The sequence below is a fragment of the Ursus maritimus genome, unplaced genomic scaffold (genome assembly GCF_017311325.1).
Source record: "Ursus maritimus isolate PB19 unplaced genomic scaffold, ASM1731132v1 scaffold_18, whole genome shotgun sequence".
In the NCBI taxonomy this organism is placed as follows: Eukaryota; Metazoa; Chordata; class Mammalia; order Carnivora; family Ursidae; genus Ursus; species Ursus maritimus.
Window position 1 is genome coordinate 45,436,894 of NW_024424230.1, and position 25,486 is coordinate 45,462,379.

Below are 25,486 nucleotides of genomic sequence, written 5' to 3' on the forward strand. Positions count from 1 at the left end.
ACTGAGCCTTTCTATGAAATTGCTTTTTATAAGCCAGAACAGGATAAAAGTCTGGCAAAAAGAGACTTTATTGCATCCCTGCAAGTGTGATTTAAGAAGTGGGTTAGAGTAGTAATAAGAGCATGGTCTCTGGAACCAACCTGCACAAGTTCAAATTCCAGCTCCTCCATTTCCAGCTGTGTGACGTTGGTTTAATTCCTTAACTACTTGGTGCCTCAGTTTCTTCACCTGTACAATCAGGATAATAGTAACACCTACTTCATAGCATAGTTATGAGGATTTAATGAATTAATGTTTTTTCCAAATTTATTTTTGAAGTACAGTTGACATACAATGTTAGTTTCAGGTGTACCACATAGTGATTCAACAATTTTATATGTTACACCATGCTCACCATAAATATAGTTATCATCTGTCACCATATAAGGTTATTACAATAATGACTCCATTCCGTATGCTGTATTTTTTCATCTCTGTGACTTATTTTAGAACTGGAAGTTATTTTTAAAGTGCTTTGAATAGCACTTGTCATATAGTAAGTGCTATAAAATTTGTTAAATTTTATATGATGTGGAAGTATATAAGTATATATAAATCTACTTATTTGTATGGTTTGTACATCTTCCTACCAGTGCTATTTCTTATTGTTACTTTTCACAGATTCTAAGGTTCTGGAAGGTATGAATGCTACTCCCCAATTTATCTACCTTTCCAAGGCAGATATGTAATAGTATTTCAGCATGCAAAAGTAAGTCATAATTATTTGTGATGCGTATTGTAGTAAGATAAAGAACTCTGAATTGAGAACATAAATTCCTCTGAACCTGAAACAAGTTGAACTCTGAAGTGTAAGGCAATGAGAATAACAACAAAGTCTGTAACTACATTTGAATTATAATTCAAAAAACATTGTGACTTTTTTCCGCACGATCGCTTTATTCATACATCTTTGTAATGATTTTGCTATAGGAGTCTAGCTAGAAGTAGAGTAACATGTACTTTGCTTTTGCAGCTGTAGAAAGGACTCAACAAAGAAAGCTTGAAGAAGAACTTTTGGCAGCAGCAAGAGAAGGCAGAACAGCAGAACTCATAGCTCTGGTAAAACAGCAACAACAGCGTGTATTCTTTACCCTTCAGGAAAATTTTAACTTAATGATAACTTCATAATTTAGTCAAATTTTGGGACCAGAATACTGGAGATTATAATAATAGTACAAAAATCCTTAAATATCTAAAAACACTTGTATCCTGCTTAAACTATAATTATGCCATTGTAATGATTATATTTTTCTCTGAATTTTCGATTTACATCCCCACCCCCTACTGAAAACCTGATGGATTAAGAAACTGATTTTTCAAGGCAAATACTTAATGTAAAGATAATTTTTTTCCAGAGTAAATCAATTTAAAATTGAAACAATATGTAGGATCCAGTAAAGGAACAAGTTTCTCTAATTTTGATAAGCAATAATTTCTGAAAGGTATGCTACACTTTTAGAAAGTGACAATATTTGGGAGTATTTATATCACATTAGAACAGACTGAAAGCGTTACCCATTTTTCCCCCCTTTTGGAGACCTACTTTCCAGTTTCCATTTCCTGCATAGTCTCATTAAGCATGAAACCAAATTTGTTCTAAATTCAAGACTGAAGCATTGCCATTTGTTTTAAAGTTATTTCAGCTCATTTGAAAAGGCCTCTTTGGTTTCCAAGTAAAGTGCCTCAAACATTTTTTAAGCTTTGTGAAACGGAGACTATGTAAAGAAGTTTTTAAAGCAGTCAGTTGGGAACAACAAATTTCGTGGAACTTTGACATTTACACATTTAACATTTTTGGTTTTAACTCTTCTGAATGACTGCCTGTGGGAGACTAGTTTGTATTTTTGCTGTCCCAAGTGTGAATCACAAGACTGGTAGAAGGAAGCAACTCTTAGTGAAATTTTAGTGTCCAGGGGTGGGTGGGATGGCATTGGTGTAGTGCGTGGTGTCTGTGGTCGGGAATGTGGGACCTGAGATTTCCCGGCACCTCGAGGACAAACATGGGGAGTGACCTGGATTCACGGGTTAGTGAGCAAGAAGGCCCTGACGGTCTAGCTTCCTAGAGCTCTGGTGTTCATCAGCGTCTATAGTTTGAGGGTCCCCCGAACATACAGTTACACCTTAACGTGTTTTATGGGAGAAGGCCTATCTCTGATATGTAATTTCGCATTGCATTTTTTCATTCATTAGCTCAACAGGCCCAAACCTCCTGATGTTAATTGTTCGGATCAGTTAGGAAATACACCCTTGCATTGTGCAGCTTACCGGGCTCATAAGCAGTGCGCCTTAAAGCTTCTAAAAAGTGGAGCAGACCCAAATCTGAAGAACAAAAATGGTAAGTGTGTCAGTAAAAGCCATTGTCGGTCATTTTGAAGTTATAAAAATAATTCCGTGCCACCTTGCTTTGTTTTAGTGTCCAGCCTTTGTTAAACTATATGGCCGCTACTTAACTTTGAAGTCAAGGCATTCACACAAAAGAAAAAAAAACTTACTAATTTCCTTCCTAGTTTCAGAGTTAACTGTTTACTAATACCTATTCCACAGGAGACAGTAATGATAGGTTTCCCCTTTGAGGGAAAGAGAATACAGTTGATTCTCATTATTTAAGATAGTTATGTTCTGCCAAGTTGTTGTGAACAGAGAATTAAAGAACACGGAGCCGTTGCTCCTAGGGGGAATACAGAGTTAGGTTCTTGAGAGCCTCTGGTCACAGCACTTTTATACTGATTAATACATAGCCTTATTTTGTATGTATTTGTTTAAAAACACCTTATTTAATATATATCGTTAATTCATGAACATAGAGCTTATGCCAACAGCACTATCACTCATGCCTGAGCAGAGTTTGTCTAATACAATATGTTCTCCATAAAGCACATCATAACTCTCTTGTTCTTAGGAACAGTAGATAACAATTCATTGCCATGTTTGGTGGCCAGTTTTAACAGTGAAACCACCAACCAAAAGCAAAAATATTGAAAACGTGGCAGTACTAGGTGGACTGCGATAGGGACATTTGTTTACTGGGTGATAGCTGGAACAAGAAAACCACCTTGTTCTATCTCAGCTGGGAACATGAAAAGACCCAAATTTTTCACCACTTTGGACCTGCCTGTGAATGACTGAGAAATTGCCATAAGTATTGATTTGGGGGTTACAAATTTTAGCAGTAGGTATATCTGCAAGTATGGAATGTACAGGTAATGAGTTTCAGCTCTACATGTATGACAGTATCAGAGATGGGATCCTGTAACCACAAGAGAGGCTCCAGAAAGGGTCTTGGGTATTCAAAGGGGGAATTGCATTAGGGCTATTAACTTTTAAGGGTGCTTCCCTCTGCCTACCACCAAACCTGGATTAGGACTTGACTTGGTAGTGGTCCACCAGGACCCTCTGCTCACCTCCATCATTCCCAAAATCATACTCCATGGTGATCGTTGACTTACATGGACGCTTCCCATGAGACTGGATTCCTAAAGGCTGTCTGGTTTACCTGGGATCTAGAATAATGTATAGCATGTGACACTTTCTACATGTTGCATGTTTGTTGAAGGCTTGAGTAATTAGAAATGGCTTCATGAAGGAATAGGTATTTAATATAGACTGAAGTCATAGTAGGATTTTTTAAAAAAATTCCCCTCTAAAATACCTGTATCTCTAACAAAAGGCCACACCCATATTTTTTTTTCCTTTTTAAATATAAACAGAATATCATTAAATTTTGGAAAGGGTATTCTAAGCAGAGAGAAGATTATGACAAAGGCATTAAAGCAAAAAATTCAAGTCAAGTTTAGGTGACATCCTCAGTTTGGCACATCCACACATGTAAAGGGGAGCAGTACTAGGTAATCCTATGAATGCAGATTAGGCTTGCATGGTGGAGAGATCATTTTACCCCTTAATTTGGAAGTTCAGGGGACCATGATAAAGAAATAGGTGAGCAGTGGGGAGATGAGGTACTTTAAAAAGATTAACGTGGTTACAGGATGGGTTGTGACAGAACCAACACTATAGGGAGGGGTCAGTAGGACCATTGAAGTGGTCTTAGGTGAGAGGTAATTAGGGGCTGAACTTTTTTTTTTTTTTTTTAATGATTTTTTATTATATTATGTTAGTCACCATACAGTACATCCCCGGTTTCCGATGTAAGGCTCGATGATTCATTAGTTGTGTATAACACCCAGTGCACCATGCAATACGTGCCCTCCTTACTACCCATCACCGGTCTATCCCATTCCCCCACCCCCCTCCCCTCTGAAGTCCTCAGTTTGTTTCTCATAGTCCAGAGTCTCTCATGTTTCATTCCCATTAGGGCCTGAACTTTTATTGACCTCATGGGAGTAGAAAGGAAAAAGAAAATTAATGATAGAATTTTCTGCTCTCCTCCCTTCCTTTGTCCCTTATGCTGTAGACTGGCACTATCCAATATATACATAACGAGAGCCACATAAGTAATCTTGTTTTCTAGTAGGTACATTCAAAAAGTAAAAAGAAACCAATGAAATTAATTTTAACAATCTATTTTATTTAAAATAGTATATCCAAAATATCATGTCAACATGTAATCAGTGAAAAATAGATTTTACATCTTCTTTTTGATACTAAGTCTTTGAAATCTGGGGTGTTTTTTGCCCTTAGCACATCTGTTTGAATTAGCCACATTTTAAGTACTGCATAGCTACGTGTGGTAATTGTCCACTGCATTGGACACAACAGCTCTAGACATACCAAACTGTTTTAGTCTCTGGTTAACCATGCTGTCCCTACTCTGTGTATGTTTTCTCCCTGCAGAAATGCCCTTTTCCTGCTTGTCTGTGTAGTAAACCCTAGTCTCACTTTACAAGTTAGCTCAAATTGTCTTCCCCAGAGAGGTGTTCCCTTTTTCCTTTCTCTAGGATAGATACAGGCTCTTCTGGAATAAAAGAAGAGAAACCAGGGACTAGAAAAGGGGAAATGCTCAGGAGGTGTGAGGGAAATATCAGTTCCATGGAAGCCAAAGGAAGAGCTAAAATGTGGAGTCAAGGGGTAGGGCATATTCGTTGTCATGTGCAACTTAGATTGAAGAAGATAAACACTAGACAAGGCTGTGGAATTCAATGACTCAGTGCCCAGAGGTCTGTTCCGAAAGAGTAGTGTCCACTGGGTAGTTGAGCAACAGCTGGGTTAGGGGTTACGGATTGAGTAGGCAATGAGGAAGCTAAGGCAGCACCACTCATCTGCTTCTTTGAAATATTTAAGAACAGAAGGAATGGTTTCATGGCCAAGAGGAAGATTTTTTAGGCAGAGAGATTTCAGCATGTTTTTAAAGTTAAGGAGGACTAACGCAATAGAAAAAGAGCTTGATAATTTAATTGTGACAGAAAATGTAACTTTAAAAAATGCAATGCTTTGGTAACGGCAAAAAAAAAAGAAAAAATTCCAATTGAAGGACATAAAAGAAGACCTAAAAATGGAGAAACCTACAGTGTGTTTGGTGGAGGGGGAAAAAACTCAACATCAAAAAGCTAACAGTTCTCTCCAAATTAATTCAGAGCAATCCCAGCCAGAATCCTCAAAGGGTTTTCATAGGATTTAACTACCTGACTCTCATTTCTTTTTTTTTTTTTTTTAAGATTTTATTTATTTATTTATTTGACAGAGAGCCAGCGAGAGAGGGAACACAAGCAGGGGGAGTGGGAGAGGAAGAAGCAGGCTCATAGCAGAGGAGCCTGATGTGGGGCTCAATCCTAGAACGTGGGGATCCCGCCCTGAGCTGAAAGCAGATGCTTAACGACTGCGCCACCCAGGCGCCCCCCGACTCTCATTTCTATAGCAAAGTCCAGGGCCGTGAATTTTAAAATGGAAGAGAAGTGTGGGGGGGTGTTCTGGATAAAAAGACTAATTCTGAACTCTTTGGAAGTAAAACATTCATTTATTCAACAAATACTGATTGAGAGTGCTAGATACTATTCCAGGGACTAGGGATCTAGAGCAGTGGAGAAAGGAGAGGAGGGAAAAAAAACAAAAAAAAACAAAAAAACCCCACCAAATCCCTGTTTTCAGGGAGCTTACATTCTAATAGAGAGCCAATAAAACCAACACTATGTCAGATGAGATCAGAGCCTGGGGTGGGGGGAGGCAAGGAAGTGTGTTTGATGTATAGAGGGTTGCTGCTTTGTGAAATGTGGCAGGAAAAGCTCTGTGAGAATGGTAATTAAGACTTGAAGCAGTGTCAGTATCTGGGCAATGAGGATGGTCCTAGGCAGCAGACGTGGGAAGTGTATGTGCTGTGTGTCATGAAAAGCAAGGAGACCAGTTTGTCCAGAGTAGAGTGAGAGAAGGAGAGCGGCTGGAGGAGGAGGTTAGAGAGGCAGTGGGAACTGGATAATGAAAGGCCTTGTGGGTTATTGTAAGAATTGTCTCTCTTACTCTTTGTGAGATAGGAAGATGTGGGAGGGTTTAGAATGCAGCAGTTATGTGATCAGACTTAATGATCACTGATTGTTGTGAGAATAGATCCTAGGAAGACAAGGAGGAAAAAAGGGAAGCAGTTAGGCTATTGGAATAATCAGGTAAGAGGATATTGGCTTGGATCAGGGTAGTGGCCATATAAATGGTTGTAAGTGGTTGGATTTTTTTTTTTTTAAACATATTTTGAACGCAGAGTGGTCAGGATTTTCTCATGGCTTGGATATGTGAGGTATGAGAAAACGACAGGAATTGAGGGGCACTTTACAGTCTTTCAGTCGAGGACCTGGAAAAAAAATTTCCAGTTACCGAGAGGGTAAGACTGAAGGGAAGGGTAGGCTAGCAATGGCTGAGAATTAGGAGTTTGGGTTTTAAGGCATTTAAAATTTGAAATACTATTCTACAATCCAAGTGAGATATCAGAAATAGAAGTTTGTGCTTAGGAGAAATCTCTGGGTGGAGATATAAATTTGGGAATTGCCAGCATATAGAGTTAGTAATGGGACGGATAAGATCACTTAGTGAGATCTTCGTATTAGCTCGATGTAGATGAAGATGAACAGACCAGATAGTTTGGAAATTAAAACATGTACATATGGGAACTTGATAGATGACAAAGTGGCATAAAATGTGGATGAGGAAAGAACTGAGTAAATAATGGTGGGGCAATTAGCTATCCATATAGTAATAGGTGATTTTAGATACCCATTGCATATTGGATACTAAATTACAGCTAGTTTAAACCTAAATGTGTGATATAAACTTTAAAACAGGAGAAGCTTCTGTTTTGGGACATAATGCAGTTACAGGGACTAGATTTACCTTCCCCTTTCTGTTCCTGATAACATTGTATCGGAAGTCTTAGCCAACGCAATAAAGCAAGAAAAAGAAATAAAAAGCACTGACTGAAAGAGAAGAACTAGAACTCTTTATTTGCAGATAATGTGATCATTATTTAAAAAATTTAAGAAATCTTGAGGGGAATATGCCTCAACATAGTAAAGACTTTATGTGAAAAACCTATAGCTAACATCTTAATGGTGAAAAACTGAGCACTTTTCCTCTAAGGTCAGGAACAAGAAAGGATATCCACTCTCACCACTTTTATTCAATGTAGTATGGGAGGGCCTAGCCAATGCAGGCAAGAAAAAGAAAAGGCATCCAAATTGATAAGAAGTAAAACTCTCACTATTTGCAGATGACCTGATACTGTATATACAGACCCTAACGAATCCACCAGAAAACTACTAGAACTGATAAATGATTCAGTAAAGATGCAGGATACAAAATTAATATACATAAACCTATTACATTTCTATACACTAATAATGAAGTAGCAGAGAAATTAGAAAACAATTCCATTTACAGTTGCACCAAAAATAATACCTAGGAATAAATTTAACCAAGGAGGTTACTTCAAAAACTAAAACACTAATGAAAAAAAAAAAAAAAACTGAAGATGACACAAACAAATGGAAAGATATTCCATGCTCCTGGTTTAGAACTAGTATTGAAATGTATATACTACCCAAAGCAATCTATAGACTTAATATAATCCCTATCAAAATACCAACATTTTGGGGCACCTGGGTGGCTCAGTTAGTTAAGCATCTGACTCTTATTTAAGAGAGAGAGAGCATGAGTGAATATGTGTGAGTGGGGGGAGGGGCAGAGGGGAAGGGAGAGGGAGGACTGTGATGCAGGGCCAGATCTCATGATCCTGAGATCATGACCTGAGCTGAAACCAAGAGTTAGATGCTTAACCAACCAAGCCACCCAAGCACCCTTTGTCTGCCTCTTAATTTCAGCTCAGGTCATGGTCTTGGGGTTGTGAGATCAAGCCCCATGTCGGGCTCTGCATTGGAGTCTGCTTAAGACTCTCTCTCTCCCTCTGCCCCTCCCTAAAGTAGAACAAATAATCCTTAAATTTATATGAAACCACAAGAGACCCTAAAAGACAAAGCAATCTGGAGAAAGAAGAAAAAATCTGGAGGTATCACAAGTCCAGATTTCAAGATATACTACAAAGCTGTAGTGATCAAAACAGTATGGTACTGGCAGAAAAATAGATGCAAGAGATCAGTGGAACATTAGCCCAGAAATAAACCCACATCTCTATGATCAATTAACCGACAGTGAAAGAGGTAAGAATATACAATGGGGGAGAGGACAGTCTCTTCAACAAATGGTGTTGGGAAAACTGGACCACTTTCTAACACCATATGCAAAAATAAAGACCTAAATGTGAGATCTGAAGCCATACAATGCTTAGAGGAAAACATAGACCAGAATTTCCTTTACATGGGCCTTGGCAACATATTTCTAAATATGTCTCAGGCAAGGGAACTTGTTGTGATGAGCACCGGCTGTTGTATGGAAATGTTGAATCACTGTAGTATACTCCTGAAACTAATACTGTACATTAACTGGAATTTAAAAACTTAAAAAAAAAAAAAACTAAAACTCGACACTGGTGGGGCGTCTGTTTTCCCCACATGGATCTAGCAGTTCAGTGTGATACTAATCCAAAGCTTAAGGTTTTTTGTAGAAATTGACAAATTGATTATAAATTTTATTTGGAAATGGAAAGGACCTAGTGTACTCAGAACAACTTTGAAAAAGAACTAGATCTTAGACTACCTTGTATTCAGGGTTCTCCAAGAGAAAAAGAATCAATGGGAGATTATATATAATGTCATACCTCCTGTATCCTATGTATCTCAACATGTGAGTTATATATATCATAAATGAGATGTCCTATATCATGTGAGATATATGCCATATATATCATGCGTGAGGTATATATCCTGTATGTGAGGCATATATCATGTATATCTCATGTGAGAATGAGATATACAGGTCACATATGTACCATATATGTGAGAGGTTGTGTATGTGTGTGTGTGTATATGTATGTCTTGCATATATGATTATGGAGGCTGAGAGCTGCCACAATATGTTGTCTGCAAGTTGGAGAACCAAGAAAGCTGGTGGTATAATTCAGTCTGAAGACTTGAGACCAGGAAGGCCACCAGTGCAAGTCCTCCAGTCCAAACGCTGGAGAATCAGGAGCTCCTGTGTCAGAAGATAGAAAGAAAAGGATGTCTCAGCTCAAGAAATGACGAATTTATTCTTCCTCTGCCTTTAGGCCTCGGTAGATAGGATGATGCTCACCCACACTGGTGAAGGCAGATCTTCTTTACTCAGTCCGCTGGTTCAAACGCTGATCTCATCCAGAAATACCCTCACAGGCACACCCAGAAATAATGTTTTATCAGCTTTTGGGGCATCTTTTTAGTCTGTTTAAGTTGACACATAAAATTAACCACCACATAACCTAATTTCAGGACTGTGTGATATGTGTAAAGATATATAGATTTATGGAACAGGAGCAAGTCTAGACAGCAATGTATATATAGAGAGAATTGATTTTTGACAAAGGTGTCAAGGCAATCAGTGGGGAAAGGATAAATTTTTCAACAAATGATATGTAAGATTTGGATAGCAGTATCCAAAATAATGAACCTTTTGGATCACAGAAGAGAACGTAAGAGTCAAGGTTTCCTGGGTGACTCAGTTGGTTAAGTGTCTGCCTTTGGCTCAGGTCATGATCCCAGGGTCCTGGGATCGAGTCCCATGTCAGGCTCCCTGTTCAGTGGGGAGCCTGCTTCTCCCTCTCCCCCTTCTGCTCAGCGGGGAGACTGCTTCTCTCCCTGCCTGATGCTCCCCCTACTTGTGCTGTCTGACAAAATATTTTTTTAAAAAAATTGGGGAAGAAAAAAAGATTTTCTTCTACATTTTTATGGTTTTGAGTTACCTTGGGTTTTGCAAAGATTGTTTATGCTATAAGAAGCATGAATATAAAAGACTGATAAGTTGGACTTTGTCAAAATTATAAAATTTTGTTCTTCAAAAGGCATTATCAACAAGAAAATGCAAGCTATTGTATGGGAGAAAATATTGAAAAAACATGGCAGTGGACTTATATCTGGAACATATACAGAACACTTATAACTCAATGGGAAGAATACTCAATTTTAAAAAGGTTCAGACACTTCGCCAAAGATCTATGGATAGCAGAAAAGCACATGACTAAGGGCTTCATACAGGTATAAACCTAAAATAAAGTGCACTCACATGAAAAAACATTCACATCAACACAAGGGGATATGTACTATGGTATTTATTTCGGTTCTCCTTAAAATAGTGAAACCGTGGAGATAAGCCTAAGTACTTAAATACTCTGGTTTGATTTAGTACTTGCAGCAGTACTAAAGTAGATAAAATGGGAGCTACGTGTATTGTGGAGAGAGGAAAACTGTTGAATAAAGGAAGTAGAAAGATACAATATACCCTTATTTTAACATTAAAATCATATTTAACATTTAAAAGCACTTTATGGCTACATTTCCATATAATGAAAGTTTAAGACATGCCTGAGAATACCCATTTAAGAATCATGAAAAACGGGGCGCCTGGGTGGCACAGCGGTTAAGCGTCTGCCTTCGGCTCAGGGCGTGATCCCGGCGTTATGGGATCGAGCCCCACATCAGGCTCCTCCGCTATGAGCCTGCTTCTTCCTCTCCCACTCCCCCTGCTTGTGTTCCCTCTCTCGCTGGCTGTCTCTATCTCTGTCGAATAAATAAATAAAATCTTTAAAAAAAAAAAAAAAAAAAAAAAAGAATCATGAAAAACAAAAAGCTGTAAAAAAAATTCCTTTTAAAATTAGTAGTCATTTATAGAATGATTTAACATTGAAGGGTAAACTTGTTTTTATTTCAATTCCAGTTAACATACAGTGTAAAAATTAGTGTAAGGTATACAATGTGGTGATTCAGTATTTCCAGACAACACCTGGTGCTCATCACAAGTGCACTCCTTAATCCCCATCACATATTTCCCCCATCCCCCCACCCACCTCACCTCTGGTAACCATTGGTTCTCTATAGTTAAGAATCTGTTTCTTGGTTTGCTTCTTTTTTTTCCTCCCTTTGCATGCTTGGTGGGTTTTTTATTTTGTTTTTGTTTTTGTTTTTTTTTTTTTTTTTGCTTAAATTCCTCATATGAGTGAAATCATATGGTATATGTCTTTTTCTGACTAATTTTACTTAGTGTAATACACTCTGGCTCAATCCATGTCATTGCAAATGGCAAGATTTCGTTCTTTTTTGTATCTGAGTAATATTCCTCTGTGCGTGTGTGCACGCGCACGCACACATCCCACATTTGCTTTATTCATCGATTGATGGACGCTTGGTCTGTTTCCACAGTTTGGCTATTGTAGATAATGCTGCTCTAAACATTGGGGTGCATGTACCCCTTTGAATTTTTTTTTTGAGTACCTACTAGTGTGATTGCTGGATTATAGCGTAGTTCCATTTTTAACTTTCTGAGCAACTTCCGTACTGTTTTCCAGAGTGACTACACTAGTTTGCATTCCCACCAACATTGTAAGGAGGGTTCCCCTTTCTGCACATCTTTGCAAACACCTGTTGTTTCTTGTGTTGTTGATTTTAGCCATTCTGATAGGTGTGAGGTGATATTGTAGTTTTGATTTTGCGTTTTCCGGGTAAGTGGTGTTGAGCATTTGTCATGTGTCTGTTGGCCATCTGGATGTCTCTTTTGGAGAAATGTTTGTTCACATCTTCTGACCATTTTTAAATTGGATTACTCATTTTTTAAATGTTGAGTTTTATAAGTTCTTTATATATTTTAGATACTGAGCCTTTATCATCAGATATGGCATTTGCAAATACCTTCTCCCATTCTGTAGCTTTAGTTTTGTTGATTGTTTCCTTCGCTGTGCAGAAGCTTTTTATTTTGATTTAGTCCCAGTAGTTTATTTTTGCTTTTGTTTCCCTTGCCTCAGGAGACATCCCTAGAAGGTAGTTGCCATGGCTGATGTCAAAGAAGTGCTGCCTGTGCTCTCTTCTAGAATTTTAATGGTTTCAGGTCTCATGTTTAAGTCTTTAATCCATTTTGAGTTTATTTTTGTGTATGGTGTGAGAAAGTGGTCCCATTGCATTCTTCTGCATGTTGCTATCCAGTTTTCCTAATACCGTTTGGTGAAGAGACATTCTTTTCCCCATTGTATATCCTCTCCTGCTTTGTCAAAGATTAATTGACCATATAATTGTGGGTTCATTTCTGGGTTTTCTATTCTGTTCTGTTAATCTATGTGTCTGTTTTTGTGCCAGTACCATACTGTTTTGGTTACTACATCTTTGAAACTTGAAGTCCAGAATCGTGATGCCTCCAGCTTTTTATTTTTCAGTGTTGCTCTGGCTATTCGGGGTCTTTTGTGGTTCCATACAAATTTTAGGATTGTTTGTTCTAGCTCTGAAAAATGCTGTTCGTATTTTGATAGAGATTTCATTAAATGCGTAGATAGCTTTGGGTAGTACAGACATTTTAACAATGTTCTTCCAGTCCATGAGCCTGGAATACCTCTCCATTTCTTTGTGTCATCTTCAGTTTCTTTCATCAGTGTTACGTAGCTTTCACAGTACAGGTCTTTCACCTTTTTGGTGAGCTTTATTCCTTGATATCTTACTGCTTTGGGTGCAATTGTAAATGGGAGTTCCTTAATTTCTCTTTCTGCTGCTTCATTATTGGTGTATAGAAGTGTAACAGATTTCTGTATGTTGATTTTATATCCTGCAACTTTACTGCACTTGTTTATCAGTTCTAGCAGTTTTTTGGTAGAGTCTTTAAGGTTTTCCATATATATGGTATCAGGTCATCTGCAAATAGTGAAAGTTTGACTTCTTCCTTGCCAATTTGGATGCCTTTTACTTGTTTTCATTGTCTGATTGCTGTGGCTAGGACTTTCAGGACTATGTAAATAAAAGCGCTGAGAGTGGACATTCCTGTCTTATTCCTGACCCTCAAGAAAAGCTCTCAATATTTTCCTGTTTAGGATGATATTAGCTGTGGGTTTTTCATGTATAGCCTTTCTTATGTTGAGGTATGTTCCCTCTAAACCTACTTTGTTGAGGATTTATATCATGAATGGATGTTATATTTCGTCAAATGCTCTTCTGCATCTATTGAAATGATCATATGGTTCTTATCCTTCCTTTTATTAATGCGATGTACCATGTTGATTGATTAGCAAATATTAAACTACCCTTGCAACCCAGGAGTAAATTCAGTTGATCATGGTGAGTGATTTTTTTAATGTATTATAGGATTTGGTGTGCTAGTATTTCGTTGAGCATTTTTACATCTGTGTTCATCAGGGATATTGGCCTCTAGGTTCTCTTTTTTAGTGGTGTCTTTATCTGGTTGTGGTATCAGGGTAACACTGGCCTCATAGAATGAATTTGGAAATTTTCCTTCATTTTCTATTTTTTTGAAATAATTTGAAAAGAATAGATAGTAACTCTTCTTTAAATGTTTGGTAGAATTCGCCTGTGAAGCCATCTGGTCCTGGACTTTTGTTTGTTGGGAGATTTGTGATTACTGATTTAATTTCTTTGCTGGTTACCAGTCTGTTCAAGTTTTCTATTTCTTACTGTTTCAGTTTTGGTAGTTTATATCTTTCTAGGAACTTATCCATTCCTTCTAGGTTGTCCAGTTTGTTGACCTATAGTTTTTCATAATAATATAATAATCTTGTATTTCTGTGGTGGTGTTTGTTATTTCTCTTCTCTCATTTGTGATTTTATTTATTTGCGTTCTTTGTCTTTTCTTTTTGATAAGTCTGGCTAGAGGTTTATCTATTTTATTTTTTTTGAAGAGCCAGCTTTGTTTCATTGATTTTTTTTAATATTTTTTTTTTAGTTTCTATGTCATTTATTTCTCCTATAATCTTTATTATTTCCTTCCTTCTGCTGGTTTTAGGCTTTGTTGTTCTTCTTCTGGGTCCTTGATTGTAAGGCTAGGTTGTTTGAGTTTTTTATTACTTCTTGAGGTAGACCTGTATTGCTATATACTTCCCTCTTAGAACCACTTTTGCTGCATCCCAAAGGTTTTGGACTGTTGTGTTTTCATTTTCATATGTTTCCATGTATTTTTTTTTCTTCTTTGATTGCCTGGTTGACCTATTCATTATTTACTAGCATGTTGTTTAACCTTCGTGTATTTGTGGTCTTTCCAGACTTTTTCTGAAGGGTAAACTTGTAAATGTAATGGAAGGTGGGTACAGATACCTGGAAAGGACTTCCCTAGCAGGCTCTATGAGCTACAGAGCAATGGGAACAACTATGTTACATAATTTAAATTTTATCTACTAATTACTAGTTAAGAACTGAAGTTATTTTCCTACCTGGGAATTAAGGAATCCTGAAAGTGCTTAAAGAGTCAGAAACCTAAAATTGATGTTAACAATATGATAGTTTTTCTATGTGGTGGTTTATAATGGTTCTTCCTTCAAAATTTAGATTCCAAAAGCATTCCAATGTAATAAGAATTAATAGTCCCATGCAAATATCAGTCTAAACTAAAGAAATGTCCCTGCAAACATCAAAAATTTGATTTTTGGTGCTTAAATGTACTTTTACCCTATAATTTATATTAGTAATCAAAGTTGAACGTTCTTGTTGAAGTGTTCTTGATAAAAGTCAAGATGGCACCTTCCGAGGAAGTATTTATTTAAGTCCTACTGTCTGCATTATAGAAAAAAAACACAAATTATTAAAATACAATGTTTCTTTGGCATATTGTATAACTTTCTCATTTATTTTCATACCAATTTTTTTTTTAAGATTTTATTTGAGAGAGAGTGCAGAGTGAGAAAAGCATGAGCACGAGCAGTGGGGGAGGGGCAGAGGGAGAAGCAGACTCCCCACTGAGCAGGGAGCCTGATGCGGATTTGATCTCAGGATAGTGGGATCATGACCTGAGCTGAAGGCAGACTCTTAACCGACTGAGCCACCCAGGTGCCTCTATTTTCATACCTATTTTAGAACAGTTTTTTTAAAACTGCAAAACTAATGCTTATGTTCAAAATGAGGAAGATGAAGATACCCACAAAGTGGAATCACTTATGATCCAAATATCCATAAAGACTTAGCTTTCAGTTGTTATTATTTTCTGGTAGACCAAACATTTTTTAAAAGTTTTAAATAATAGAGGCACCTGGATGGCTTAGCCAGTTGGGCATTTGACTCTTGATCTCAGCTCAGGTCTGATCTGAGGGTGGTGAGTTCAAGCCCAGCCATGAGCTCCACACTGGGTGTGAAGCCTACTTTTTAAAAAAAAATTTTTCTAGTTTAAATACTAACTCAAGAGTATAGGCAAAAGGAAGGTCATATATTATTATCAGAATACAGAGGTATCTCATGGTATTACAAAGCAGGCATCAGAAGGGATGGAATCAGGAACCAGAAGCTGTTAGGAATCAAGAAGGCTGCCACTCATTTTGTGTGTGTATCCTTCTCTCAATGCTTGGTCTCTCACATCTGTCTCTTAGCAGATCAGTTTTCCAGTATACATGCTGGAAGATGGCTGCCCTGAACCCCATTCAATAGACCAGAATCTCCTAACCTCAGTTTTAAATTTCAGTGGGAGATAATCCAATGGCACCCACTGTGTTCGGGGCCTGCCTCTGATACAGTCAGCTGGAACTCTGGGGGGGCAACGCCTTATGGTGCAAACATGGCTGCTGTGTCTCCCCCAGGCGGTGTGGAAAGAGCAATGCTCAGACAATGGTGAAAGAGTGAAGATTGGCAAATGCCTCAGAAAGTGTCTACTGCTTCTGTTTTATGGCTTGAGAATAGAGTTGACTTATTAAACTCCTAGTTTTTATCAAAATATCAACAGTTTTTCCATATTGTCTCCAGAAGCATAGTCTTCCTGGCTCACCTTCTGGATAGTATTTCACATGGATGTAATTTACCACCCAAAACTCCAATGATACAGACAATGATTATCTGTTTTTCTACGACTAAATTTTCCAGGTTTTTTTTTTTTTAAGTTTTACATTTTTATTAAAATCTGTTGATCCTGTTGATCCTCTTCCTTGATTTCTTTGAACACTTCTAAACTTGAGATTTAGTAAATATTTGATTCTGTTTTCTCCTAGCTTATCTGTAATCACATTCATTCATTAAGCAAATGCTGAGCCTCTACGGTGTGCCGAGAACTATCATAGGTGCTGGGGATCCAACAGTGAACAGAACCCGACAGTCCCCACACTCTCAGAGCTTATGTCCTAGTGGGAGGAGATAGACAAAATGTAAATACGCATATAATGTCAGGCAGTGAGGTGCAGAGAAATAAAACAGGATGAAAGGGATAGAGAGTGATGACGGGAGGAGGAGCTGCTGTTTTGGAAAGTGTGTAAGGGAAGGCTTCTGTGAGCATGGAGGTGAGTTGAGTTAAGGAGTGAGGCATGAGGATATCTGGCAGAAGAGCCCTGAAAACCAAGGACAAGCAAGTGTAAAAGCTCTGGGTCGGGAGAGCACTTGGCATATTTACAGAAGAAAGTTGTCAGGATGCCTAGGGCAAGGCAAGTGGGGGAGAGGGAGAGGGATAAAGTTGGCCAGAGGCCCCACCCGGTTCACAGGGCTTTGAGTAAGCAGCGCTATATGGGAGCATGTGTTAGGATGTGAGACTCTCAAATTGCTAATCACTTATCTTTGTACCCTCCATCGAGCAATCTTTCCTTTTCCATTGTTTATGCCTTTCTCCTACCTTTTAAGAATTTATGCTCTTTAGTTTTCTGTTCTCTTTCATTGCTTCATCTGTATCTTTTGCAAGTATCTCCTTTTTAATGATTGTTTTTGTAATGTGTAGATATCTGATAAGGTTTTTCTTACTCTTCTTTTTTTGAGGATTGTCTTTGACATTCTTATCTGTTTATGCTCCCAGATGGCATTTAAAATAATTTCTTTTAGGTTCTTAATAAATATACCATTGGTATGTTATTGAAATTACATTCTGTATAAATTCCTGTGAGGAGTGCTGACATTTTTATTTAGTGTTCTCATTAAAGGATGAATTTATATCATGTAAAATTTTAAATATTGGATCATTCCTGGTTTTTATTTTGTTGTGGTTGATAAGACGTACAATTTTGAACTGTCATGGTTATGGTGCTCATCTGGGTAGGGAGGCTATTTCATTCCGTTCAAAAAGCATTTTATTTAATTCTTACTGTGTGCCGGGCACTTTAGGCATTATATCTAGAAATGAAGGCTCAGTACTGGAATTTCAGCTAGTTGGCAGGAATTCAGAATTTATTTTTGGTGTTAGGGCAGAATTCTGTGAAAGAAATCACATTGTCCTCCTTCTCTTCACCTAAAGGAATAATTTCTTAAAAGTGCCCTGTAGATAGAATAAAAATAACAGTTGGCAGAACTTTTTATAAGACCTCTTCCTATATGCTAGCTAGAAAACTTACAGTGGCTATTAATTTCTCAGTTAACACTTTAAAAAGTTTTTTTCCTGCTACAGGAAGTAATATACAATCAGTCCAAGTTTTGCCCATTAGCAGTCCTATAAATCTGCCTTTAAAACCTGAAACCCATAAACTTCTCTCTATATTTTCCTCTGTCTCCATTTTATCTACGACTAACTCTCTAGTCCAAACCACGGTTATCTTTCACCTGGACTACCGATATTTCTTTGTAACTGCTCTTTGCTTTTGTCTTCTCCACATTTACAAGGCATTTTCCACACCGTAGCCATGGTGATCTCTTAAAAAATGTTTTTATTATGGAAGTTATCAAAGCTTAAAAAATCGAATATATAATTTATTGATGTACTCATCACTCTCCTTCAGGAATTCTTAATACTGGCCACTCTCCTGTTATGTTATTTTGGGTATAAATATTTCAGTATGGGGGTGCTGGCTTAGTTGAGCATGTGACTCTGGGTGTCGGGGTTGTGAGTTTGAGCTCTATGTTGGGTGTAAGGAATACTTAAAATCTTTGGGGCGCCTGGGTGGCGCAGTCGTTAAGCGTCTGCCTTCGGCTCAGGGCATGATCCCGGCGTTATGGGATCGAGCCCCACATCAGGCTCCTCTGCTATGAGCCTGGTTCTTCCTCTCCCACTCCCCCTGCTTGTGTTCCCTCTCTCGCTGGCTGTCTCTATCTCTGTCAAATAAATAAATAAAATCTTAAAAAAAAAAAAAGAATACTTAAAATCTTTAAAAAATATATTTCAGTATATTTACAAAAGATAAGGCTTCTTTAGGAAAAACTATAACCACATGATGGTTGCACAACTCTGAATATACTGAAAACCACTGAATTGTACACTTTAAACGGGTGAATTATATGTTATGTGAATTATATCTCAACAGAGCTGTTAAAAAAACGTAGCCACAATAACGTTATCCTATTAGTAACAATTTTACAAAATCATCAAACATCAAAAGTGCACATTTCCCCTATTATATTCTTCTAAATATATTTTAACACTTTCACAGTTTTAAACATAAGTCAGCTCATGTTACTCTTTTTCTTAAAACCCTTCAGTAGCTTTTCATCATATTTAAAATAACCTAAACCTCTGTACTGGCTCACTGACCTACAAAGCCCTGACATGATGTGACTTCTTTCTCTCTTGCCCACTAAATTGTTTTTACCTCAGATGCTATTCCATCTGCTGGAATGCCCTTCCCCTATATTTTCTCAAGACCGATCTTCCTTTCAATTCAAACACGTTTTCCTCAGAAAGGCCTACCCTGATCAGTTGCCTAGTCTCTAGTCTAACGTGGTACCCTAGTCATTCTCTATCATATCATTCACTTAAAAAGTATCAGCATAGCATGGTTTATTATCTGCCATGTAATTTTTTAAAAAGATTTATTATTTTAGAGAGCTGGGTGGGAGGTGGGGAGGGAGAGAGAAAATCTCAAGCAACCTCCCTGTTGAGCATGGACCCTGATGCAGGCCTTGATCCTAGGACCTTGAGATCATGACCTGAGCCGAAGTCAAGAGTCAGATGCCTAACTGAGCCACCCAGGCACCCCTCTGCCATGTAATTTTTATTTACTATATTTTTCTCTTTTTCTGTGCCTTCCCTGCCCCCCTCCCATTTCTTCTGTCATGTTCACTGCTGAATCCCCAGTGTCTAAAATATTAATTGGTGCATAGTAGATCCTCATTAGGAGAAATTCATACAAAAAACTGTTTAAGACCACAGTAGGTGTTTGGGATTTATAAAAAGGTTATTTGATGAGCCATCAAAAAGAATGAAATCTTGCCATTTGCAACATCATGAATAGAACTAGAGTGTATTATACTAAATGAAATAAGTCAGAGAAAGAAATGTGATTTCACTCATGTGGCATTTAAGAAACAAAACAGATGAACATAGGGGAAAGGAAGGAAAAGTAAGATAAAACAGCAAACTATAAGACTCAACTATAGAGAACAAACAGGGTTGCTGGAGGGGAGGTTGGTGGGTGATGGGCATTAAGGAGGACACTTGTTGTGATGAGTGCTGGATGTTGTATGTAAGTGATGAATCACTAAATTCTCCTAAAACCAATACTACACTATATGTTAACGAACTTGAGTTGAAATTTTTTAAAAAAAGGTTATTTGATAGAATATATTACCTTACTTAAACTGAGTTCCAGTTAGGTACGTGACTTTGAAAGTGCCATTTTCTACTCCCAGGTTAGGAGATGACTTTTTTTTTTTTTTTTTAAAGCTAGCTTGCTGCATATAGTGGCCTGCTCAACTTCAGAACTTTAACAAATTCTATTTTTCTTGTTTGGCAAAACATAGAGTGCTCGCATGTAGAGTGTTGCAGAAGTTCCCATAATGCCTTGCTGATTTCATTCTCCATTATCTCTTTTTTTTTTTGTCATCAGTTGTGGACCATCATGCTCTTAGCTCTTGAGCTTTCTCTGCTACCTGTTCTCTGGTGAAGCAGCTTAAGAGTGGCTTTGGTAGGCCAAATGATGGCCCCGTTAAAGATGTGATTAGTGAAGTATCTTGAGACAGGGCGATAATCCCGAACTACCCAGGTGGGCCCAGTGTACTCACAGTTGTCCTTACGGGGAGGATCAGAACACTGAGAGAGAAAAAACTAAGGATGGCAGCAGCGGTTGGAGTGACGTGCTTTGAAGGTGGGGGGGATCACAAATCAAGGGATACAGGGGGCCTCTAGAAGCTGGATGGGGCAAGGAAATACATTGTCCCTTAGAGCCTCCAGAAAGAGTGAAATCCTGTCTACATCTTAATTTTGGCCCCAGTGAAACTGGACTCCTGAGCTCCCCAGCTATAAAAGAATTCATTTGTACTGTTTGAAGCCGCTAAGTTTGTGGTACTTTGCTATAGCAGCCGTGGGAAACCAGTACGATGATTTTAAAGTAAGAAGGCTTAATGGATCACAGAACCGTACAGCGTGTTCTGATGTTAATGTTGTTTGCTGGCTTAATAGTTAGCTACCAAAATGGGGGCCAGAAAGAGTTGAGATGGCAGCTTCAGGTGCATAACTTGGGAGGAGAAGAAAAAGGTGTGGTTGTTGGAACAATTAATATTATATGCTGTAATAGCATCTATTTTATATACAATTAAACTCTTGATTTCTTTATTTCCTTATATTTACACAGATCAGAAACCCCTTGACCTTGCCCAGGGTGCTGAAATGAAACACATTCTTACTGGTAATAAGGTATGTAGTAATGGACTACTTGCATATGATCCTTTTCAGAAAAATTTTGAATTATTAAAATATATAGATGGCATTTTTTATGAAAACATATTTTTAATAGGTTGTCTACAAAGTGTTGAAACGATATGAAGGCCCTCTCTGGAAGGTAGGCTGGTATTATTTTTTTTTATTTATAAAAGTGGAAAGAATTCTCAGGTGCTCCATTTTTGTTAAAAAAAAAATTTTTTTTTAAATAGTGGCTGGGTGGCTTAGTCAGTTGGTTGTCTGCCTTCAGCTCGGATCATTGTGCCAGGGTCCTGGGATCAAGTCCTGCATCAGGCTCCCTGCTCAGCAGGGAGACTGCTTCTCCCTCTGCCCCTCCCCCTGTTTGTGCTCTCATGCTCACTCTCATGCTCACTTTCAAATAAATAAAATCTTTTAAAAATTTAAAAATTACTTCTGACTTAATCATTCTTGGATCTGACAACATTAGCCATTTTCTGTAGAGCTGGGCTTCATTAGGCTTCTACTTATTGTCGTTATTGTTGTCCCTCGCGTTGGTGGTCTGACACTTTTAGGTGACCAAACTTATGCAGAACAGAGTGGGAGAACATATTTTTTTCCTTAATCATAGAATTACAATGTTTTTGTTAAGAATGTTGAACTAGGGAGGACTTAATAGGAATTTAATATTTGAATTGTCACAGAGCACACATATAAAATCTGGTTCTAAAAATTTCTTTGCATTTTGGAGTTCAGTTATTTTCTAGAATTAACTATTTTAGAGTATGTATTTTCTTTTGCACTTACAAGCACTCCCTCTATATATTTATGCACAAATATGTTTATATTGTATAAAATCAGAATACTCTTTATTCAGCATTTCATTCCAGACTTTGTCTTTGAAGTCCACAATTGAAAATCTTCCGGTAAATATCCCTGAACAATACTGTCAGAACTATAAATGGTGTTCATTGTTGATCTTATTAGTATGACATTTCTTCTGTTCCTGGTCCTCTGTAGTGATATGTTTTCATTACTGCACCGAGTACCTTAGTTCATGTTTGATACTTTTTAAATTTTTTTAAAGATTTTATTTATTTATTTGATAGAGCACAAACAGGGAGGAGTGACAGGCAGAGGGAGAGGGAGAAGCAGGCTCCCCACTGAGCAAGGAGCCCGATGCAGGGCTCGATCCCAGGACCCTCAGATCATGACGTGAGCCAAAGGCAGGCGCTTAACAGACTGAGCCACCCAGGTGCCTCCGATCATTTTTTTAAAAAGATTTTATTTATTAGAGTGTGTGTAAGCGTGGGGAGGAGCAGAGGGAGAGGGAGAAGCAGGCTCCCCACTGAGCAAGGAACCTAATGTGGGGCTCGATCCCAGGCCCCTGAGATCATGACCTGAGCCAAAGGCAGACTCTTAACCAACTGAGCCACCCAAGTGCCCCCATGTTTGATCATTTTTTAATGTTCAGTAGTACTATCTAGATGAAAAACTACAATAGAACTGTCATAACTTAATTTTTATCCATGAGGTATTTGAATCTAGATGTGTCAGCTCAGAAAATCTTTGCCATTTTTTTCCCTTAGAGTTCAAGATTTTTGGGCTGGAGATTATTCTGGGTAGTGTTAGAACATGGAGTCCTTTCATGGTATAGGAAACAGTAAGTATTATCCTGATACTCATTAAATTTCATTATCTAAATTTTGAAAGATTGAAAGTTTTCACTTATCTCTTTTCCTTTTGTCTTGATCATTTAATATTTATTTTGAAGGCCTGATGCAGTCCGTAATATTTATCGCCAGGGATGCAAGCACCTAACTCAAGCAGTATGCACGGTAGGATGACACATGCATCTTTTGCTCAGACCACGGAATCAGTTTTGCAAGTGATTGCCCAAAATTATTTTTATAAGCTGCCTTGTAAAATCTTGGGGGTAGAAGGCACTTGTGTATATTTTTATTTGAGAACAAGGAAAATTAGAATATCTGTTTTAAAAATATAATCAATTTTTATTTCCACATATTGTGGGATGAGAGATGAGTTACCTGAAAACATAGAGCCTTTAACATTTTGTTTTTGTATGTATATTTACATATATTATGTGCATGTGTATATTTACATATGTATGTATGTTGTACATGGTATGTGTGTATTTATACATGGGTAAATTGGGATAATGAAAGTTTTTCTGGTGTTAAAATTTAAAGCCTGTGTCAAAATTGGGATTCTTGGGTTCTCTGTGTTCACTATTTATACTTTTACCAACCAGGAGAAAAAAGGAGTTTCTCCTCTTCAGAGATTAGTCTAAGACTGGAGCCTAGACATGCTTTCTTATTTCCTACTTCAAATTCTTTAGGGTTGTCAACACGTTGTGGCAGTCCATCTGCTCTTTAGAGCATAGCACCTGCCTTTCTCAGGGTGAACACCCCCAGAAGCCCAGGTATTCCCCTTAGGGAGTCACAGACATGGCCCATTCCCCAGCAGTACAGCCTAATTACACAGCCGGTCCCTTCAGTGTCTTCCCAACCCGTCCTCCTTTCACATTAGACCAGAGGGCCAGGGTCCTCTCTCTCATCTGTGCCATCTTGTTTTCTCGTTCAGTGCAATCCTGGCCATTCTCTTCTATTCCTGNNGTAGACACATCTACTTAATACCGAGCCCTTTCTCATCCTTGTCTGCCTTAAATCAAAAAATGAGTTGCTCCACCCACCCTTTTAAAATTTCTTGCTCTTTAACTTCTGTGGAATCGGTTAGCTCCTGCTGTGTTATGCCTCACCTTGTTTTATAACTTTTGTTTCTTCTTAAACGCCTACTTAAAGCTTACATTTATGAGTCGCATGTCAGCACAAGCTGCTGAGCATTCGCTGTGTGATGGCTGTAAAGCACTCTGTTTACTTCATAGTTTGTTAAGGTAGAAGCTTAGGTAATTGATTTGAGACCTTTTTTCTAATAGGAGTGTTTACAGCTATCAGTTTAATTTTTTTCATCGTGCAGCTTAGTGGCATTAAGTACATTCGTATTAATTTTGCAGCCCTCAGCCCTATCCATCTCCAGAACTCTCTTTATCTCCCTAAACTAAAGCTCTATACCCTTCAGTCACTAATTCCATTCCTTTCTATTCCCAGGCCCCGGCAGCCACCATTCTACTTTTGTTTCTATGAGTTTGACCTTGCTAGGTACCTCGTGTAAGTAGAAATAGGCAATATTTGTCCTTCTGTGACTGGCTTATTTCACTTAGTATAATATCCTCAAGGTTTATCCATGTTACAACATGTGTCAGAATTTCTTTCCTTTTTGAAAAAAATTAGTTATGGTAAAAAAGCACATAACATAAAATTTACTATTTTAACCGTTTTTAAATGTATAGTTCAGTAGCTTGAACTGTATTTACTTTGTTGTGCAACAGATCTCTGGAGTTTTTCAACCTTGCAAAACTGGAACTTTATCCATTGAGCAACTAACTGCCTATTTCCCCTACCCCCAGTGCCTCCCAACCATCGTTCTAACTTTTTGTTTCTATGAGTTTGACTACTTTACATACCTCTTGCCAAGTGGAATCATACAGTATTTGTCTTTTTATGACTGCCTTACTTCACCTAGTCTGATAGCCTCAAGATTCATCCATGCTGTAATATGTGACAGGATTTATTTTTTAAGGCTAAATAATATTCCATTGTATGTATAGACCACATTTCTTTATGCCTTTATTAGTCAGTGGGTGTTTGAATTGCTTCCACCCCTTGGTGGTTGTGAATGATGCTGCAGTGAACACAGATGAGCAAATATCTCTTCACGATCCTGCTTTCAATTCTTTTGAATATAGACCTAGAAGTGGAATTGCTGAATGATATGGTAGTTCTATTTTTAACTTTTTGAGGCATTTCCCTGCTGTTCTCCATAGCAGCTGCCCCATTTTATGTTCACATCGACAGTGGGCAAGGGATCCAGTTTCACTTTCTCCACATCCTCATCAGCACTTCTTTTCCTTTTTTTTATTTTTTATATTGGGCATCCTAATGAGTGTGAGATGGTATCTAACTGCAGTTTGATTTGCATTTCTGTAATGACTGGTGATGTTGAGGATCTTTCCATATGCTTCTTGGGCGTCGTATCTTGTCTTTGGAGAAATATCTAAGTCCCTTGCGCATTTCTTAATTGGGCTGTTTGGTTTTTTGTTGGCGTTGAGTTTTAGGAGTTCTTTGTATATTCTGGATATTAACCACTTATCAGTATATGTTTTGCAAATATTCTCTCCCATTCTGTGGGCTGTCTTTACACTCTGACAAATAGAAGTTTTTAATTTTGATCTAGTCAAATTTATTTTTTCTTTTGTCACTTGTGCTTTTGGTGCCAAATCCAAGAAATCATTGCCAAGTCCGTTGCTATGAAGCTTTATCCCTGTTTCCTTATGAGTTTTAGAGTTCAAGCTCTGACGTGT

At 37.9% G+C, this 25,486-nt stretch overlaps 1 protein-coding gene across 1 annotated transcript in view; it reads left to right on the forward strand.

Annotated features, from left to right (window-relative positions):
* Nucleotides 1-25,486, forward strand: part of OSBPL1A (oxysterol binding protein like 1A) — a 222,853-nt gene that overhangs the window by 53,344 nt on the left and 144,023 nt on the right. Inside the window, exons 6-11 of the mRNA XM_040632633.1 lie at nt 1,013-1,098; nt 2,230-2,374; nt 21,002-21,063; nt 21,164-21,208; nt 22,635-22,708; nt 22,820-22,883. Coding sequence (XP_040488567.1) covers nt 1,013-1,098; nt 2,230-2,374; nt 21,002-21,063; nt 21,164-21,208; nt 22,635-22,708; nt 22,820-22,883 — 476 coding nt within the window. The remainder of the gene's footprint in view (nt 1-1,012; nt 1,099-2,229; nt 2,375-21,001; nt 21,064-21,163; nt 21,209-22,634; nt 22,709-22,819; nt 22,884-25,486) is intronic.